The 21,032-nt window shown below is 48.2% G+C and overlaps 1 protein-coding gene across 5 annotated transcripts in view; it reads left to right on the top strand.

Annotated features, from left to right (window-relative positions):
* The window catches only part of LOC120908896, a 28,130-nt gene that overhangs the window by 4,020 nt on the left and 3,078 nt on the right, over positions 1-21,032 (top strand). For all 5 annotated transcript variants that reach the window (XR_005741192.1, XM_040320399.1, XM_040320402.1 and 2 more), the window contains exons 2-9: positions 120-1,469; positions 16,347-17,060; positions 17,145-17,319; positions 17,411-18,480; positions 18,547-19,271; positions 19,377-19,573; positions 19,729-19,856; positions 19,944-20,986. Coding sequence is in view for 4 of the 5 variants with exons in the window: in XM_040320399.1 (XP_040176333.1) it covers positions 1,388-1,469; positions 16,347-17,060; positions 17,145-17,319; positions 17,411-18,480; positions 18,547-19,271; positions 19,377-19,573; positions 19,729-19,856; positions 19,944-20,986 (4,134 nt within the window). In the remaining variant the exon portion in view is untranslated. The remainder of the gene's footprint in view (positions 1-119; positions 1,470-16,346; positions 17,061-17,144; positions 17,320-17,410; positions 18,481-18,546; positions 19,272-19,376; positions 19,574-19,728; positions 19,857-19,943; positions 20,987-21,032) is intronic.

The following is a 21,032-nucleotide window of genomic DNA, read 5'->3' as shown; positions in this document are numbered from 1 at the left end:
TAATTTGCAGTGTTGTTTTGTTTCATGTTAAATAAATATTGTTGAAGATGTAAATATTTAAGTTTTCGTTTAGAAATAATATTAATCAACATGTGTGGTTTTTTTTTCAATTTACACAGCATACATAGTAATATAAACAAGAATGTTAATGATATGTAATAAATGGTTAGCAGCATTCCGGTTCAGATAAAAGAACCGACAGTGAAATAACAACAATAGAAAAGCAATGTTTTTAGTGATATCGGTCCGCGCAGAAAATTGGTTACCGGTGGTGGTGTGACCGGCGTGTTCGTACTGTGCAGTGTTGTATCGTGCCGCTGTGAAAGATTAAAAAGCATCGATTTGAAATATTTATTAGGCGTGAATCATATCCCCCCCCCCCTGTGCCGCTCCGTCTGCAGTCCTCCCACGCCCGTCTGGTGTGTGTGTGTGCGCGCGCTCGTTCGGGTGGCAGGAAGGTTTCGGTTGCGTATTGACACGGGCGGCCGCCCCATTGTTTGCACGCAAAACCAGTTATGCATGCGTAGGTGGTTCCGCGCCGCGGCAGTGTGCACGGGGAGAAGGCCTCGAGAATAACCACCAACACATACATATAGCGCGGCGAAGTGTGCTTTGCCCACCGTAGTGTGGCTGGCGTAGTGTGATGTGGTGATGCACACGGCGACCGCCACCACCATCACCAACGTCGTGTGTGCATCGACGCCCTCGTCCCGGCGCCGGCAGTGTGTGATGCATTCGGCCCATTGTTGGACGGCTTCGTCGCTGCCCGGTGGTGCTGGCTGTTGCAGCAGTAGTAGTAGTAGTAGTGGCGGTGGCAGTGGTGGTAGTGGTAGTAGCAGTGGCGGTAGTGGCGGCGGCGGTGGTGGAAGTGATAGTGAGGGCGATTGACCGGAAAACATGCGAACCGTCAGATACGATCGTCGTAGGTCCGGATCCGCTGCCGTTTTGGCTTGCAAACAACAGCAGTGAAACGCAAATAACAAGAAGAAAGGCAGGAGGGTGCAGAAACAGAAAAGAACAAAACAACAACAAACAAACAACTCGACAGCAGCAGCAGCAACAACAACAGCTGGCGCATCAATCAATAAACCGCTCACACACACTTATACAGTGTTTTTTTTCTGTGTGTGGTGCCGTGGATTAAAAAGTTCTCTCGGTTTATCGTGTTATTATTGTGAAGCAAAAGTAATAAAAACAAAGGAAGCGTTCCTGCCCCCAATGGGTAGCAAGCCCTGTATTGTGTTGTGGTGGTGCATCGACAGCAAGAACAGCAGCAGCCGTATCAGCAGTTGCAGCAAGCGAAACCGCAACAGTAACAGCAGCAGTCGGCATCCTCCGAGCTGCCTTTGCAAAAATTAAATACCACACAAATGGTGAAGGATTTTTTATGGCGCTGCTCTCATTTCGACTTAGTATTCTGTTTACAATAGGATTGCTGTTGCTGAATGGATTCGTTTCCGATTCGTCAGGTAAGTGTGTGTGTGGGTTGGTTTTTTGTTAGTTGTTTCATGTTGTAAATTTGTTTTGCAGTATCATTTTAAAGGAATTTTATTAATTATTCGGCACAGCTGAGGCGTTGTTGATTGTGTTTCTCTTGCACCATCGGGCCCAACAAAGCAGCTCACGCAATTCTAGCTACGTTGCCATGGGTCCGGGGCAGCGGAAACCCCCACTGCAATCTCACTGTAGCTGTGTGTATCGATGCTTACTGGACCTATCCACTCGTATGCACACAGTACCAGGGCACCGAAAAGCAAGCGAGGAAGTTTGTTTGGCCAGTAGAGCTGTTCCTCCTGTGTGTTGTAGTAAACCCGAACCCACCCCATTCTCTCGCACAGGCACCGAAGTCTCGGGCTGGGAAAGATTTTATGTGGGTGTGAGCTGCTGCTGACTGTGTCGTCTCTTCCGACTCTTCTCTTCTGCTCCGACGCACAATTATGTCAAAACAATCAAAATGGCGTGCCATCATCATCAACATGGTTAGCCATGAGAGAGATAGAGAGAGAGAGTGTAGAGAGTAGAGAAATGTATCGTTTTTGCGCGATGGTTAGGCGTGCATCGTCGATAGGAATATTTTAATTATTTCCGACAACATCGAAATGGATTGTTGCTCATATTTATGAAAAGATTCTCAGTCGGTCATCTGATACGGATACCCGGTTGTGTGTAGAAATGAAATGCCTTGTATGTGTCACTCATACTAAACGATACGTTCAGATGTGGGTGTTTTTTCTCTCTCTCTCTCTCTCGATGTGGATATGTTTTCTCAGCTTTGGGCAATTTGCATGAGGGAATGCACTCACCGTTCTCGGTGGCTGGTCAAGAGGCAAGTTTGTAAATGTGTTGGTACACTTACGCATAATCAATTCACCCGAGAGAAGAAACAGAGAGTAAGAGAGAAAGAGAGCGCGGGAGCAACCCCTGTATTTGTTTGTATGCGCGTGCGTTCATTGAGACATCGTTCCATTCTTAGAGAGAGCGAGAGAGCGAGAGAGCCGGCATTTCTAGAGGGGAATGGGGTGGCGGTGGTATTTGTAAACGAAAAGAAACTAATGTTTGTTTACCAAAAGAATGGTACTAGAATCCCAGCAACCCTGGCATGCTGGGGAAAGATTTACTAGAAACAACGGTGCTTGTTTCATGACATTTAGGGTGGGATTAGTGTTTTGTCGTAATTTAAGCATAATTGTTGCCATTTTTGTTCGTTAAAGAAGCTTTTCCAGTTCACTCAAACGTTCGTTTTAAGGTCTCAGCTGGTCCCGGAAATTGTGAGGATTTGTGAGAACTTTCTCCCCTTTTCTGTTACCATTTTATCTCATTAATTGCTCTAATCCTGCTGTTTTGATTGTTTTGCAATTTTGCTTGTATTTGCCCTTGACATACAGTATATTGATCCGATATTATAAACCCATGGTGGTTGGCAGATGTAATTTGAGTTGTCTCCTTCCACGTTCCCATTGGGAATGCTTCATGCGGCATGTTACTTCATGCTTAAAAATTGCTCGTGTGCCAAGCAGTTGCAACAAACCAAACATCCAACATGTAGGACCATACATTTTGTGTCTATTTTGTTACTACTGATCTATACAATTTTTCACCTCACATCAAGTCACTACTGCTATATATTGGTTGCTGCAGGAGCAGTGGAACTGTTGAAATCGAAATGGCCACCCATGGGGCTGCTTCCCACTATCCATCGATTTCACCCACTCACTCCGGGCAGCGGGCCTCGTCGTTCGACGCCGGGGTGCGGGTGGTAAAAAGTGCATTAATCTAAATGGTGATTTTAAGTCGACATCTCGTGCACAGCTTCCCGGGCGAAAGGGAGACAGGGGGAGAGGGGGGGGTGGTTATTACCCCGTCACATCATCGTAAGTTATCCGTTATTTTGGAGGAAAACCGGCTGCTGCCGCCGCCCACTTGCGCGTCACTCACGCACTGGAGAGCGCCAGGCAAGCATGCAGACGCTTGTCCCCTGCCGCCCGTCGTGCCTCGTGCCTCGTGCCTCGTAACATGACGGGTGCGCCCACACACCGGCCTGTACCTTGTGCTGTTGGACCACGCATATTAGCCTACGCACCGGGCATGGAGCAACATTCCCAAGACGACTTAAACAAAAAAAAAACACAAACTAGTTCCATCTAACGCATCTCATCGAATGCACTGCACCAACACACACGCGCGAATGCGCGGTATGTGGTGTACTTTCTCGGGTATTCGAGCATCACGTTGAGTTGGTGTTGTCGTAGCCAGGACCACTGGAAAACATTATATGGTGGAATGTATATTAACGATTAGAGCTGAAGGAACATCGAAAGAGGTTGATACAGGATGTTTAAACATTATTTAAGAGTGCTCTTTAAAGCTTTTTCCTCTGAACTTGTCGCCTTCATCGGGGGAAGCATTTAGATGATAGGATGTTTAATTCTTCAGCACTTCAGTCCCATCAACTCGCCCGACGCCAACACGATGCTCGTCGTGAGTTCAAGTCTCGTAGTGACCGTCGTCCTGTATAGGCCGGCAAGATCGTGTAGGATTAGTTGCCTTTCCCTTACTGTGTAGTGCCTGTTTCGCTAATAATGCTAGGATACTTCCGTTCAAGAAAGGGGCAAAAACCTCCTTTTTCCTTCATGTTTGGATACGGAAATCTGGAGCCTATTTTGTACGAACGAAGTACGCATGAACCTTCAACATTAAACTAAGCTGTCAGACACATATCCTAAACCTTTTTTTTCTTTTCGTTTGCACGCGAGGGGTGTTTCAATGAACAATTGCGAAGAAAAGAAAAAAAAAAAACGCACAGAACGAAATTACAATACTGCCGAAATTTTGGTTTAATCAAGGATCGGTTCGAATGCTGGTTTCCGCTGGTTCCGCGCGCAATGAAGAGAGACGCTAACGATTCCTAAGATCTGTTGTGCGCACCGTTACCGGGTCCTGCTGCACGAACGCCCCGAATAGCCGCAACTCTGGGCAGAAAGGAAGGAACAGGACAGCGCATCAACACTTCTCGTGCCATGCTTCGGCCAGATTATGGGAGAATAACAACAAAAGAACAAACAACCAAGACAAACAGCAGGAAGAAAAGGGGATGATAGAGACCGGTGGTGGTGGTGGTGGTGAAATGAAGGAACTGGTTGCCGAAAATTAGACAAAAAAGGGGTTAAACGGGCATTTGTTCCTGGTGGCATTCTTCTCAAATATGTTGCTTCTATTCGTACTTTATCACACAAACACAGACACACTCACACATTCGCTCTCTTTTTCTATCTATCGCTCTCGCTCTTACTTTGGTTGTTGCCTTTTTTACTCGCTCTTATTCCTCCTTTTGGTTGATTGCAACATCCTAGGCCATGGATTTTTTGCTGTCTGCCGTTTGTGTGTGTGTATTATTGCTAGTTTTGTTTGGTAGTTTTATTCGCCAACCTATCCTTAACCCCCCAGCCCATGTCCCCCTCGATCTCCTCCTCCTCCTCCTCCTCTTCCTGGTTGCTTTGATTGTAGTGGCGGTGCGCGAGCCGGTAGACGCGAGATTCAGCGGCTTTTGCGCGACCGTCTCACGCGGAGGCCCCTTTTCTGGGGCAGAGAGCAGCAGCCCCTCTGGATGGCCCTCTGCAGCCCAGCATGATGATATTTGTGCGCGCCAAATTTGTCTTCGTGCGGCTTCTGGTAAGGCTTCTTCCTGGTGGAGGATTGCCTAGAGAGAAGGGGGAAAACACACACACACACACACACACGCACACAAACAACAAAAAAAGACAACCGAACCGAGATCGCAGGTAGAAAAGCCCCCATTTCTGCAGCCTCGAGATCAAGCGCTGTGTGCGCGAACGCCGTGGAGTTTCGGGCTGTTTAGGAAGTTTTGCGCAATCCGAAAGCACACATGTGCGCGCGCGGACCTTTTTTGGTTGATGTTTTGGCCTGCCATTGAACCAGTTTCAAGGGTATGGCTGGCATGGAACGGACAACGGTCTTGTTTTTTTCTTCTCTCTGTTCAATTTCTTTCCTTTTTGTCGCTGCTGTCTATGGCGACGCACGGGGTGTGTTGTACGCAGTGCGAGCGCGCGTGAATGCTTTCTATTTATGAGCTTCCATACTTCGCTGGCCCAAAAGTAATTCACAAAGAATTGTATGCTGTAATGCCACGGCCCTAGAATTAGAAGCTCGCCCAAATCACTTCGAATCACTATTACTTGTTTGAACGTCGAATAGTAGAATGCTTCCAAAATGGTTGCGCGCACGCAGGCTGAAAGGTGGATGGTAACCATGGAACCAAACGTAGGATTCTAATGTTTTCTATTAACATGTTCGGCTAGCCCCACTTGTGTCGGCCCTACAGCAGTAGGCACTGTGGTCCGTTGTTCAAGGATGATAGAGAACACAAATACCACCAACCTTGTGACGGTGGCAGTAGGCTTTGACGCAGATTTTCTAGCAACTGTGCGCCGCACGATGATCCTCGTCGTCGTCATCGTCTTCGACGATGCGTGTTACTCTGAAAGTTTTAGAGGTAGAGGATTCTCTGTGAGGTTCATGGGTTTCTTTTGCCCCATGTATGGGTTCGGAGGGAAAAACTCCAGCTCGTTTTGGTACGCGGCTGCTACGGAGCAACTAGGCGAAGCAAGCGACAAAAACGTGGAATAGATGGTGTTCCTGTAGGGCGAAAATGTGGGGACATAATCGGGCACGGGACGGGATTTTGCTGCGCATGTACACACATACCTATCACCCATCTGGACCAGTTTGTTCGACCAGGGCCGGATTATTACTGGCTGTTGTTGTTGTTGTTGTTACCCCGGGATGGATGGAAAGTTGTCCGTAGAGCTATTCCCACTTTTGGAATGTTTGTCGATACGAGTGTGCGTGTGTGTGTGTGACGAGTTCTTTGCCACCATGGGATGTTTTCGGATTAAGTGGGAATCGATCTGCACGCCGCTTTTGTGTGATGATCTACGCTTGAAATGTTTTATTAAATAATACTTATATGTATCACCCTCTTAATGGTGGGAAGTAAATAGTAAAAGATTGTCATTCTCTTCCTGTATTTTCTACTGATACTTTTGTGCGAATTAGTACAATTTAAGGAGCAATAAAGTATACCAATCTTGCTCCAGCAATGCTAGAGCAGATTCCAGATTCGAGTTCCTTGATCTGGATATATATTATTATGATTGGACGCATTTCGAACACTTAAACGTGTGAAGTCAGCTCTGCTATCGTCATTCCAGGCTCGTAGAGATCGTCAACTGAATTTAGTAAACGGTACATACAAAGAATGGGGTTGCGAAAGCCAAAGGTGGTCCGGGTTTCAGCGGACTTCGATAGCATTGGCCGGCGACGGAGTATTCTGACAGGAACGCAGAGGTGAATCCACGAATGCAGCTCGGCGCAGTCGATGGTTCCGTTTAAGATTCCGGTGATAAATGCTAGCCTGGTTCAAGACACGTTCGGCGAACAGGCGGGATCCCAAGCAGCAAACACCTAGTCCTGTGGTCGAGACGATGCGGCCAATCACGAAGGACGTATGGGTAAAGTTGGCAAAAATCCGGAGTAGACTCCGATCCGACTCCGATAATTTTGGAATTGACTCTGGAAGGTAGGTCCGCCCAGCATTATCCGGAAGTCGTCCGAAATCATTTGGAGTCGTTCGGAGTCGACCGGAGTCTGAGTAATTCGGAGTAGTCCAGAGCCGATCGGAGTCGTCCGGAATCGGTTGGAGTCGAAGTCGTTCGGAGTCGACCAGAGTTGGCCTTCGAAACAAAGGCCTGTATACGAAGTGCATGCGTGAAGTGAAAGACAAAAAACACAACGAAATGAAATTCCTGATCAGAAGCACATTACATCGGACGGCTCCTGTTGCCTCCGATCGACTCCAATTCCGGTCGACTCCGATCGACTCTGGACTACTCCGAATGACTCAGACTTTGTTCGACTTCGAACGCCTCCGAACGACTTCGAATGACTCCGAACGACTCCGAACGACTCCGGGCGACTCCGAACAAGTCCGGACGACTCCGAAAGACTTTGGACGACTCCGGACGACTCCGGAAGACTTCGGATGACTCCGGAAGACTCCGAACGACTCCGGACGACTCTGAAGGACTCCGACGACTCCAACTCCGGACGACTCCGACTTTTACCGGAGTTGGAATCGGACTAATTATAGCTGGAGTCGAATCGGAGTCGTGGGTGCGCTCCAAAGAGCACATTACTAATATGGACTCTAGCCGCGCAAGTGCCCATAGTAGACACTAGAGTTGTGCCTCAAGTACCAGAGCTGTACGATTCATTCAATTCATCCTAAAGAACGAACGATCTACGTTCATCTAATCAACGTTCATCGATTCTTTAAAAATCATAATGCACTGAGTTGATCACCAAAATAACGTCCTAAATAACACCACCAAAATAACGAACGTTATAGTACGCCAGGTCGTTCATTTTCCCCAAATATGAACGTGAACCGTATGACCAGGACGTTCACGAAAAGAACGACCTATCCGTCGAAATAAAGAACGTCCTAGTACGCTAGGTCGTTCATTCCCACCATACAAATATGAACGTGAACCGTAATACCAGGACCATGTAATGAACGTCCTACACGTCGAAATGAAGAACGTCCTAGTACACCAGGTCGTTCATTTTCCCCATACAAATATGAACGTGAACCGTATGTCCAGGACATTCACGAAAAGACGACCTATCCGTCGAAATAAAGAACGTCCTAGTACGCTAGGTCGTTCATTCCCACCATACAAATATGAATGTGAACCGTAATACCAGTACGTTCATGAAAATAATCGTACCAATGCTACCAATCGTAATAAGGATCTTCCTGGTCTGCCTAATAATTTTCAAGATGCAAAACAATTTACAATTTGCAATAAAATAAAACAATGTACCATATTTTCTTCAACTGAAATGAACGAATGAATCGCGATTCACGTTCAGTTCATCTGAATGAAAGAACTAGTACGTTCACGTTCATGGAAATGAACCGAATTGCCCAAGCCTAGTAGACACGGGCCACCAAACTCCGGAATAGGCTCCAAAATCTGCTACGGAGTCAACTCAGGAATTGAAATCGAATCCAGCATCGGAATCAGCTTCGGAATTGATTCTGAACATGGAATCGGAATTGGGTTCCTCGAAGAAGAGTTTGGCATCTAGGAGGATCCTACTCCGGATCCTAGACACAGTACACTCTTTCAAGGTTCTGACCGTCTAGCGTTATAATTAAACAGCGATGGAGTGCTTGAGCGGCTGAATGAGATTATCGCGCATTTATCGATGCAGACGCTTAGTGCGTGACAAACTCAGTCAGAGGGTGGCTTGTAGTCAATGAAGGTCCTCACGGATTTGACGATAGATTTTAGCAGGAGCAGGAGAGTAGGAACCAAAGTGTATGAAGATCAGGTGGTCTCATAGCCTGTTTTTTATAGCAAAAGTTGAACGTCACTTTTTGACAGCATGGGTGAAAACATTTCCCCAAACAAGCTTCCTGACGACTTGCCTAATACACAAATAATCTTAGAATCTTCGTTATTTGCACTGAAATACTTTAAAAAGCACTCAAAATATTTCTTATTGTAAGCTAAACCAAATCTGAACTAATTAAAATCCATTTTTGGATCAAAATAATGCCGTCGATGAGGACACCAATGTGTACTACGTATGTGTTGCTAAGAACAAAGCGAACCGTTCCTATGGAAATTCATTTCACCCATTCTGTCAAGAGGAGTTTTTTTTTATTCCGAAATTAGTTGTCAATTTGTATGGGACGAGACCACCTGGTCTTCATACACTTTGGTAGGAACAACGTAGGTCCTTGGTTGCTGCGCTGTGATGCGCCGGAAGAACCACCTATAGATATATAGACAGGCGGTTGTCCAACCTAACGTTATCCAAAAGCCGCCTTAATGTCCGTGTAAATGGCATCATATTTTCCTCATATTTTATTTCATTTTTTTCTTCTACAAACACATTGTTCTACTGGTTGCTCTCACCAGAATACACATAAATCTCTCCTGTTAAACTTGTCCAGTGCTAACAACCACCGAACAGTCCAGGGCAATACACAGGAAGTGGTAAATATTGTTGCTATTTCGCTAGCACTTTACCACTTTTTTCCTGAAATTTTTACCATGTGTGTTTCGGTAAAAGTGGCGCTGCCTTCGGCCGTGTATGGTCTGCGGAAGTAATTTACGCAAGCGAAATTTGGTGTGACCGTGCGGCTAGTTTTTTTGTTTGTTCTTTCCTTCACCCTATAGACACACGCTGCACATCTGCTTCCACTCGATAGAATATGCGTTTCATCATGCGCGAAGGAAGTGCGTAGGAAAGTGCGTAAAAAAGAATCTTGCGTTTTTTGTGTGTGTGTGTGTGTGTGTGTTTTTTTTTTGCAGTTGTTCTCGTTGTTCGTTACATCACTTCTATACGTTTGCGCGCTCGAGAAGGTAACGTTTCGCGCTCGTAGTGGCCGATTTCCTACTTACGAAGCGTATTAACATCCACTCCCGGCACTACTGTCCCATTTGTTCGACACGTGGTGGTGGTGCTGGTGGTGGTGGTGCGTTTGGCAATCGCTTTGCGCTCAGGCGGACACTCAGCCACCCCGAAAACTGGTGACGCTACCGTTCCCATATTAAGCAGCGAATTGAAAATTCAAATACATTTGCTGCAGAATTGTGCGTAAACCACTCACCGCCGTGCGCCGCCACCATGCTGCTCTCCTTCCTTACCACCACGATTGTGCGTACAAAAATGGGCGAGAAAATTAAGCTTTTTATATCGTGGTGTTTACTCCTTCCGCGCTTGTGGTTTGGTGGAATCTTTTTCCTTTCTTTCTTTTTGTTTTTGGCTTAACGGAACAGTTCCGGTGTGGATTTTCCACGCCACAACGAAAAATGGCAACCAATTTGCTTTACGTCACACACACACACACATAGTAACAGGACAGTCACACGCAGTTCCTCCGCGGTTCGGTTAGCCGCTTCGCCCTCTTAACATTTTTGGCATTACACCCCTTACCTCCCATCGGTCGTTTTCACGGGTCCGTGTGGTGGTGCTGTGCGTTGTGCGTTGTGTGTGTCCCTTACGCATGATGAGCGAAAACGGGGCAAAAAAGAAAAGAAAACAAAGATCCAGCAAAGCAAAGCAAAGTTAATTGCGTGAATGGTAGGGAGGGAAAGAATGTGCGCGCGCGTATATCGGTTCGATCGTGTTCGATCGTACTACGCGGATAGCGAAAACCCCCAGCGCCGGATGTGCGTATAGCTGCTATGTCCGTTTGGATTGAGTTGCTATTGGGCGGTATTCGGTGGGGCGGTTTTCCTGCTTCTTCTTAAATCCATTTGCCAGCCAGCCAACTCCTGCCGACTGGACACAAGAGAATCGAATTTCGGAGTGGAAGCAAAAACCAAAAAAAAGTTCGCAACTGATTGTGCCCGACCTCAAAACGCACCCTCGATCGCGGCCAGTCGGGTTCAATAAACCCTTTCCGCCCGAAATCTCACGGATGAAGGTGCGTTTGGAATGGGGTAGTTTGAAGTCGGGCAGCTTTTTTTTTTATTATTTTGGAAGCCACCTTCCATTCGCACGCACTTTTCCCACAACGGACGCGTCGGACCTTGCTCTGCCTCCCGTACCTTCTGGCGCTGCTGCTGTTGCGTTTGGTTAACCATTCGTATAGAGCCCATTTCGGGTTGCTAGCTTCGTCGGTTTTTGTGTGTGTGTGTGCGTAGACACATTCCACCATTTTCGCGAACAAATTCACCCCCCTCCTTTCCACCCAAGCGTTTATATGATTTACGCATAAATCCCCCGCCATACCCTCGCCCCTTGATTCACAAACCTTTGGACAGCAGTCCAGTTTTACCGTTTCGAAAACCCATTACATTAATTATGGAATGCCGCCCAATTTGTGCCGCCAAACTTTTGTTTCCTCCCCCCCCCCACATTTGGAAGACTCCATGCTGGCCTGCTCCACTCCAAAAAAAAGCGAAGCTGGAAAGAGCACAGTGCGTAAGCGTAAAAGCGTTTGCATTTGAGCGTTTCTGGGAGCGCGTTCGTTGCGTATAGGAGCGTTGAAGTCTATCATTCCTTTTCTAATCCTTCCCACCCGCCGGCTGGACGGGAACGCACGGCACACCTCACACCACCATTCCCGCTCGATCCTCTCGAAGGCTGCTGGTGGAATGCGTGGAATGGATGTTGCTGCGAGTGCTTAAGTGCGTCGTCCTCCCTTCTCCCCTGAAGCTGGTCCCTTCCCCCTGCTGGTGCGCGTATCCGCGTCTGCCCCGTGTGTTGTGCGAATGAATGAAGTCTCGATTTCTTCCTGGATGGAACAGCGGGTACCGCGGGGAGGGGATACGCAATGTGTGTGTGTGTGTGCTTGACGAACGAACGAACCAAGAGCCAAAGGAGACACTTGCCCCATTGGGGCTGTAGAGAGTGCGGCACACAAAGTATGTAAGCGCAGGGCTGTGCTGTTAGTGTTGTTGTTGTGGTGCTAATGATAAAGCTCCAGCGCTCCCAGCCCTGAACGCACGGGAAAGAAGGGAAGTGTGAGCAAATAGCAAAGGGGAACAAATAAATTATGCGTAAAGCCTCGCGCGCGCGCTCGCAAGAGCTTTGCCGTTTTTTTTCTTCGCACCGTGTGCGTGCGACTTCTTTCGTGCGATCGATCCCGTTTTGCTCGTTTTCTTTCGCTTCTGCTTTGTTGCTTTCCTCTTTTTTCCCCAGCCACAGCGAAGCAATGGCGCAATCCTGTTTTTCTTGCACGGGGTTTCTTGTTCCACCATTCTCTTCGTGCGGCCGGCGCCTCCCTTCAACTCCCTCACCCTGCACGGTGATGATGCCAGTCACGACACACACACACACACACGCACAAACATTCTCTTGCGTATTTCTTTCTCTCGTTCACGGTGCTTCGTTGTAAGCGTCCGTTTGGAGCTGCAGGATCATGCGAAACCTAGCAATACTCTAACCCATCATCCATTGGAATGTGCGTAGTCTTGTTGTTGTTTTGTTTTCTAGCTGCTGCCGGTGTTGCTGCCATCGCTTGTGCCTCTAAGCTTGAAAGCCCCACCAACAAACGGATAAGACAGTCCGATGTGCTAGCGAACCGTCAAAAATGCGAATGAATAAGCGCTTAGAACTTTGCTTTTGGAGGTGAAATGAAGGAGAAATGGTCAGAATTGGTCGCAGCTAACGCAATAATACATAAGGCTGGGAGGGGATGTGGGGCTAGCACTAGCACTAGGAGGCTTCCCTGAAGGGGGGGGGGGGACAAACGGAGAACCCGGGCGTCTATCTATTAGCAGAGACATTAGACTGTACCAGCGATCGTATCGTAAGGAGCCCGATTTTCAACCGGATAGATGCGAGAAGGAATTGCTGTGCTGTGGGAGGGACTGGTTAGCTTTATCCTTTTTTTTTTGTTTAATTCTTTTTCTCATCTTTCGTTCCTCTACTTAAATATTAGCTTTGAACGTAGTCGCAGTTGCGGGCAGACAACAAAGCTTAACATCGTAACAGCAGCAGGCCACTGCTGCAAATCATGAGAAATAAACTAGTTTTCCAATTCGCGTTTTTAAATGAATTCCCCCTGCAGCAGCAGCAGCAAACACATTCAACGATAATGGAGCATTCTAGTTTTGTTGGTCCCGTGCGAGATAATGATGATGATGGTGGTGGTGATGAAGTGGATTTTTGTGTTTGCTTTTCGTCTTTGGCCGTTGCCGTAGAGAATCTAAGAAAGGTCATTAAGTGTGCGAGCATTGTGTCTCGGCGGCTCTCGCTCTATTGGTTGATTAGCAAGAAGCAAAGCTCTGTTTGCGAAGCACGTTGTTGCAACGAACTTAGGCTAGCGCAAAGCGCATACACAAAAAAACAAATGCTCCGATTGATAACCCGCTAATGATACAAACATATGTAATCCTTTATCTGGAAAAGCATTTTTTTTAATGTGTGTGTATCCGCGGGTTAATTAATTAATGCTGCAACATCGCACCCATTCTGCCCATTAAAACATCAGCGATGCGTAGATCGCCATCTGCGATCGGCATGGCAGCAGGGCACGAAACGGTGCCGGTGAAGGTGGTGCGCGGTGGTTTTGCATATATTTGGACGATCGTTAGCGAAGCTGGGGTACATTACTGTGGATTTTTTTTTTGTCATTGGATTTTCTACTCAAGACAAAAACCAAGACACAGAAACACTATTCTGCTGGCGGGGACACATAGTACAGCTGTTCCATAATTCATAACACTGCGATGATTTGCAGTGACAGTGGGACAGAAACTGGCCTAGCAGACACACACACACACACACACGCCAGCAAACAGATTTTCGTTTGTTAGGTCTAGCAGGACTTGCCGAAAACGTAAGTGTGTATCGCGCCATGTTTTAATGGTCCCCGAAACCTCGGAGGGAGAAGCGTCTCTCGTTTAGGCCTCTGTACCTGATGCATTCAAATTGCCCAAAATCGGTTGTCCTTGACATGGGGCTAGTTGTAAAGGCAGATTGTCTGGATCTCACTTGCCCTCATGTACATCTCATTACTTATGGATGGTCGCCGCACCGCCCGTTTGGCAAGTCAAGCCACCACAGGGGGAAGTGTTTTCGTTTTCATCTGCATTCTTATCACGATCATCCCCCACGAAAAAAAAAAAACATTCTTGCCACAGAACGGTAATTTCTTCGATGTTGCCCTTTCTGTTTGATTGTTGCCTGAACGATAGCTTTTGTTTTTCGTTTTACAGTGAATTAAAAGTAGGGTTTTTGAAATTATTAGATCGCGGATAGATTTGTGCGCGGGGCATGCTTTTAAACCATTCTTTTGTGAGAGATGCTCTCCAACGGACCATGCCCCCACAGTATGTACTAATTGTGTTGTATGTTTATTACTGTTGTGGCTTTCCTTGTTGTGTTGTGACAGCTGCCATCAACGGTCGGCCTGCGCGGTACCGCTCAATTTGCGCAAATCTATCAATCAGCCAAATAGATCAGCCAAACGCCGCAGCGGTACAGTTGTGCGTATAAAGTAAATAAATAAATCATAATGTTTACGTGTCATAAATAGCTTTCTCGGGTCCATTTATTTGCGTTCAATTTTGTTGAACTACCGCCCCGCCGAACAAGGAACGCAGTGTTTTGTGAGCGTGCGCTGGTATAAAGGATACTTTCATTAGACACGGATGATGGAAATTAAAAAAGCAGAAGTAAAAAAAACGCCTTATTATTGCAAACATTGCTGAAATATGATAGTGTGGTGCTGCGTTGGAAAACAAGTTGCAAGCCGAGCTTTGGCACGGATAGGCGGAGCGGATGGAAATTCCTGCGAGTCACTGTTTGCCTTTAATTAAGACACAATTTCCCGCACATTTCCCGCAATGTAGCAATGTTAGGTTGAGGGCGCACAATGTTGTACCAGAGCATAAACACGGTCGCTTGATTGTTGTGCTGTCCGGTTCGGTGGGTACGGTGCGCTGCTGCAGTTGATTTACTTCCAGCAAACGATCGAACATCGATCATCCGCCGCCCGTCCGGTGTGTGAGCGCGCGGTTGATGTTACCGCGCTGGTTTCCATACATGATTACATGCGCTTGTGCGCCGTTTGTAAACCATCTTACAGGGGGCAAAGCGATTGTTTTGATGAGAATAGTTAAAACACGTTATATGTAAAGGACACAGCTCTAGGGCGGTAGTGTAGAAACGCAGAAATTAAATCCTACGTTCATCCGTATGTATACCATTACTCAACCTGAACGGTTTGCGCATGCGTTGCTGAAATGCAGCAAATATATCTATTGTTGATTAAATGCATACTCACCCTTTTGTTATTGCAACTTTCTGATTTTCTTCGGCAAGTGATTGATTTTAACCAAAGCGGTAGCGCATCAATCGACCAGTTTCTGGTGCAATTTTATTAGAGAGCACGAGAGACAGAGTGTGTGTGTGTGAAAGAGAGAGAGATAGAGCTAAACAGAGCCTGTTGATGTGCATAGGAGCACGAGCGCGCGCGTGCACGGTTCGCTCGCGCGCTCCACATGTGGCTAAATTGTGTGGTGCACAGCGAATGCATCTGCGTTTCAGTGCGCGCGCCCCACTTCACAAACGGCCCGATGATCGCGCACAAAACAGGCCCTGTATATGGGCGACTGGCAGCGTGCGACGACACGCCTTGTGGTGCGGCAAGAAGAACAAGGGGGGAGGGACACAGCGTCACCACGTGCACGGTGACTCTCTCGCGCGCGCTCGCTCACTTGCGGTATTTATGCAGCATCACTTTGTGTGCAGCTACACACACAACCGATCAAAGATTGCGGTGGGTCAGGATGAATCTTACATACACTTGCACATGCTCGCCAGTGCAGGCGGCGTGTGTGCATGTGTGTAGCACACTAATAACAACAACACCAGCAACTACCAAACACGCATGCCACGCAAGCCCCAGATGGCAGCCGCTCGGCAGCCGTCGTTTTGAGTGCACTTCTGGAATTGGGAAAACAAATGTATAAATGCATAATGCTGCACTTTTGGAGTTGTGGATGTGTAATGTTGATTGTTAGTCAGGTTCGAAGCGATCTTGACTGCTAATTCAAAGCTCTTGTTTTTTTTATTCTTGACAACTAAATTTTTATATCGCGATCGCAGTAGGCGGGTGTAGTTGTGATTGCCACCGGTTCAAAAGTGTGAACACTGCTTAATACTGCATATTTGCTGTTCTCTTAAAGTTGGTAAAATATAATTCGCTCTTTTTATGTAATAAAAAGGGTTTTTTTTTCAATTGTTTGTACCAGCCTTGTAACATTTGCGTTTTTTTTGCGTTCTTTTTTCCCCAGTGCTCGCATTTGTCAACGAAGAAGGTCCGGAGCGGCTGCGGCTAATAGCCGCACCGCCGTCGCACGTCATCGTGACGGGCAGCCGCAGTGCGCCCGTCTATCTGCCATGCCAGGCGGAGCTTGGGCCGGACACGTCCGACGACATACCGAACAGCAGCTACGGCGACGAGTATCTGGACGAGCACAATGAGGAGGACGAGGAGGAGGAGGAAGATGAGGAGGGTTACGACGAGGACACCGACGAGATGGAGGAAGACTTTCTGCCCCACACCTCCTCGCTGGTGACGAACAACGATCTGCCCAACGGCGACCATCGCCAGCAGCAGGCGCAGCAGAACGTTCAGCATTTTTCGCGCCAATACAAAGACTACGACGACACCGAGGAGGAGGACGAGCGTCGACGGCGGCGGCGAAAGCGATATGTGCACACGCAGCGGCGAGGGGGCGAATATTACGGGTCGCCGGGCAGCATCTTTGAGTACGTGTGGTATCGCAATGGGCTGGAGTTTCTTACCACCTCCTTTCAGAACCAGAACCAGCGCCAGACGCATAAAGGATTCCGGCTGTTCGAGAACGGTACGCTGCGCATCCTGTACAACCGGCAGAACGGAAACATTGTGGCGGGCGTTTACCGGTGCATGGCCACGCTTGTCAGCCATCAGCAGCGGTACCAGGGCTCGATCCTGTCCACCGAAAGTACCGTTTCGATTGCGTGTAAGTTTGGCGCACACACACATACGACGGCTTAAAGATGCAGCATTTACGATTGGGGCTTCTTCTTATTCTTCTTCTTCACAGATCTTGAACGGGACAATCAGATAAATTTCCCCAACAACACGATCGTCGTGCGAGCGAACGAACCAACCGTCCTTCCCTGTCCGTTTCAAAGCTATCCAGCAGCTAATATTACCTGGTCGATGAACAAAACTGTGCTGCAGCTGCATTCAAATTTTGGCAACGCGAGAGACAGCAGGTAAGCTTTGTTTGATTCGATCCACAGTGTGCATTTTGCAACCATTTCCTAAACAATTTTGTGCTACCCTTCTGCATTCTTGCTTTTGTAGATTTTTTCTACTGCAAAATGGCAGTCTGCTCATCACGGACGTGCAACTGATGGACAGTGGACGCTATCGCTGCAACGCCACCAATAATTACGTCGCCAAAAATGTGCGCAGCACCAGCTTCAATCTTGCCGTGATTAGTGCACCCCCAAGTAGCCTTACGGTGGAGAGAGGGAAACGTCTTCTGCCACCCCTTCAGCCGGTGCGCCTGTCGGTGCGTGCTGGCGATACGCTTCGGCTACATTGCGCCTGCTACTCGTGCAAACCGCAGTGGCTGTTCACGCCCCGGCAAAGCCAAATCCCCATACGGCTGGAAAACTTCACCCACCAAGTTGCGTTCGTGAACGTTTCGGTCGAGCGTCACGAGGGAACGTTCACCTGCCGAACGCCGGACGGCACCGATCGGCAAGCGTTCAACGTGACCGTGCTGGTTGCGCCGGCAATTGTCAGCAAAATTGCCTCGTACACCTCCTCGGTAGTGGCGTCGATGGCGTTCAACTGTACCGTCACGGGGAATCCGATGCCGGCCGCCATCTGGTACAAGAATGGGCGCGAACTTACCAGCAACTATATCGTGCACCACAACTATCCGATGCTGCAAATCAACACGCTCGACCCGGAGGACGAAGGGCTGTACCAGTGTATGGCGCGGAACGAGGCGGGCGAAGTTTCCGTCTCGTCCTACCTGACGATCCGCGACCGTCAGAAGTATCGGCACAAGGCAAAGCGGCTCGATGGCATCCGGTGCTACCCGGTGGATACGACCAGCCTGTACTTAACGTTTACCGTGCCACCGCACGTGAGCGCAAATATCGAGTATGTAATGTACTATCTGGCCAGCGATGATCCGTTCCGGTGGTACAGCTCGCCTCCGACGCACCTGGCGGCCAATGGAAGCCTGCGGATCAGCGGCAAGATGGTGGAACCGTTCCGGAACTATACCGTGTTTTTGCGCGCCTGCTCGGTGAGCGACATCTCCGGGACGGAGAATATGCGCGGCAACGGCGCACCCGGCATGCAAAAAGTGATCCCGTCCAGATTGTCTCGGGGAATTCGGTGCGCATCGCAAGGATGTAAGTGTGTTCTGTTGTAATGCATTGGTATTGTTTGAGCTAAGATGAGTGTTGATTCCATTCCAGACCCAATTCTGTCGACCTTCTTTCCTAACAACGGGATTTTCATCTGGTGGCCCAAACACGATGGAATACAGCCGACCGCTTTCACCATACAGCTTCGGCATGGTGGGAACAGTAATTTGACCACCTTTACGAATCAAATCATCGGTACGGTCGACCCGCTAGATGATTACATGTCGCACGACGAGGTAGAACCACTGCTTGGGAAGATTGAGGCAGAAACCAAGGAATTGCAAGATTGGCTATGGAATGAGAATGACGCAGCAGGCGGGGTAAGTGACGGTAACAAGGGTGCGGAAAATTTTGCCCATCAAAGACGACGCCGTCGTCGGCGCCAGAGTCACCGAGAGGGTAGACGCAATCGGCACGCGTTCGATCTGTCCAAGGATCGGAAGCAAATTTTTGACTCACTGGCCACTAGTGGTGCAATGGATGTGGACGTACCGATTCCAGTGAATGCGGACAACATTCGATCCTCGAACGTGTCCAGCATCCAGGCGGCCGTGGCAGCAGCGAAACTTTCGACCGCCGGCCAAGGAAGCCTCGGTGACGATGCTCAAGCTCGGAAAACGCACCAACAGATCACGGTGACGCAGGTAAAGGTGGCAGGCAATGTGACGGGCATTCTGCTGCCAAACATCCGTAGCGTGATGGTGCGTGTGTTGGGTTCGTTGGCGACAGATGGTGAACCAGCGGTACAAGACTTGCGGTACGTCGAGTGGAAAGTGGTAAGTAGTTATTAAGTCTATGCTTAATTGAATGATTAGTACCGCAAAACCAAAACGGATCCCGGAAATAATCTCACGTGTCATGAACAAACTCTCCCAACTTAGATTGATACCGATGCTCCACGAACCGATGCCGTCAATAGATTTCAGGCGAGTCACATCGATTCCCGAAGCGTACAGTTTACCTGGAGCCGTTTCGTTGCCACCAAAGCGATAAATCGGTGCCTGCAGCTGTGTTACAAAAACGTCAACTACGATGTGACGATGCGCGGAGGATCCAACCGGTTCGACTGTCAGAAGATGTGAGTCCGTATGAATGTCGGTCGTACCGACGCGATACCGTCTGCACTTAATCAAAAGTGCACAAGTGTATACGCAAGACACACAAGCGAACACAACCTGTGTACGGAACGGAACAACTAACAAACGATTTGAATTCCACTTTTTTCACTTGCAGCCCAAAGGATGCGTCGTATTACAATGTGAAGGATTTAGTTCCAGTTACTATGTATAAAGCTTTTTTGAAGCCCTGCGAATCGACCGAAGCACTTAGCGATATTCTGGACTTTCAAACAAAGCACGATGGTAAAGCTGTGGCTAAGCAATGTTTCTGGCTAATAAGTGACTGACCCACTAATGTATGCTTATTCGTTTTTTTTTCGTTTCTTTCAGTTCCCGGGCCCGTTACGAATCACGAGCTTCATCGCAAGGGCGGCACAATAAGCATAACTTGGGGTCCGCCCGAAAACCGTAACGGTGTACTGCAGGGCTATCTAGTGGAATGGATAACGGAGGATAGTGTGCAGCATTCGGCGAACCTTTCGGCCGATGCGATCAGCTTCACCTTTCCCAACGTAACGTCCGACGAGCGTATCAATATATCGCTCCGCGCACTAAGCACATTTGGGCTCGGTATACCGATTTATCTAAATTTGAAAAATTACGAGGGCGTTGTAAGTGGCGGCGATGGGAACGGTGCTGGAAACCCGACCGGATACAACGACCGTTGGCTCTTCCAGCTCTACTTAATAGCGATCGTGTTGATACTGTTCGTGGTAATGGGCATATTTTGCTACCTGCTGTTGCGACGGAAAGCGTGCAAAAAAGCGAACAGCAGCTCTGGCGCTCCACTTAATAACCGAGCGCCGGTAACAACCGCTGGCAGCGATGTTCGGCATCATCTTGCGATCGATGCGTCCGCGATGCAAATGATGGGTATGATAACGGGGTGTAACAATGACATGCATGAGATGCAAACACTCATCCGCTCCAGCAACAACTATCCAGCGCGTGCAAACGGAACAGTAATGGCCAACGGGCTCGCGATTAACACGTACGGTCAAACCATGCCGGAAACGAATCCGGTCCCGGTAGCGGCACTGATAACGCGGAATCGGCCTCAGCCCCGAAAATCGTATCACGCACCGTCGGCAAACGTACCTCTGAGCGGAACAGTTTCTACGGCTGCCAGTAAAGTGGGCCCGTGTACAGTTATTACTTCCTACAAAGAGCTGTTGGGTAAGGAACGGCTAGACTGTGTAGGCAGCAGCAGCAGCAGCTGTGGCAATGCAAGATTTGCTCCTACTGTTTCCAATATACCTCAGCGATCATCGACAAAAGTGGGTGGTCATTACGACGGAACTGATAAAGGTTCTTCCGGTGCAAACGACGCGGCTGCTACGAGTAGTGACAGTTGCTTGCCGGTCAATCAGGAGGTAGTGTTTGCTGTTTGCCACAAGCATAATGTCGCAGCTGTAAATT

This window comes from Anopheles arabiensis, chromosome 2 (genome assembly GCF_016920715.1).
Source record: "Anopheles arabiensis isolate DONGOLA chromosome 2, AaraD3, whole genome shotgun sequence".
NCBI lineage: Eukaryota > Metazoa > Arthropoda > Insecta > Diptera > Culicidae > Anopheles > Anopheles arabiensis.
Note: the sequence above shows the minus strand (reverse complement) of the source record. Positions and strands in the feature narration are given on the sequence as shown.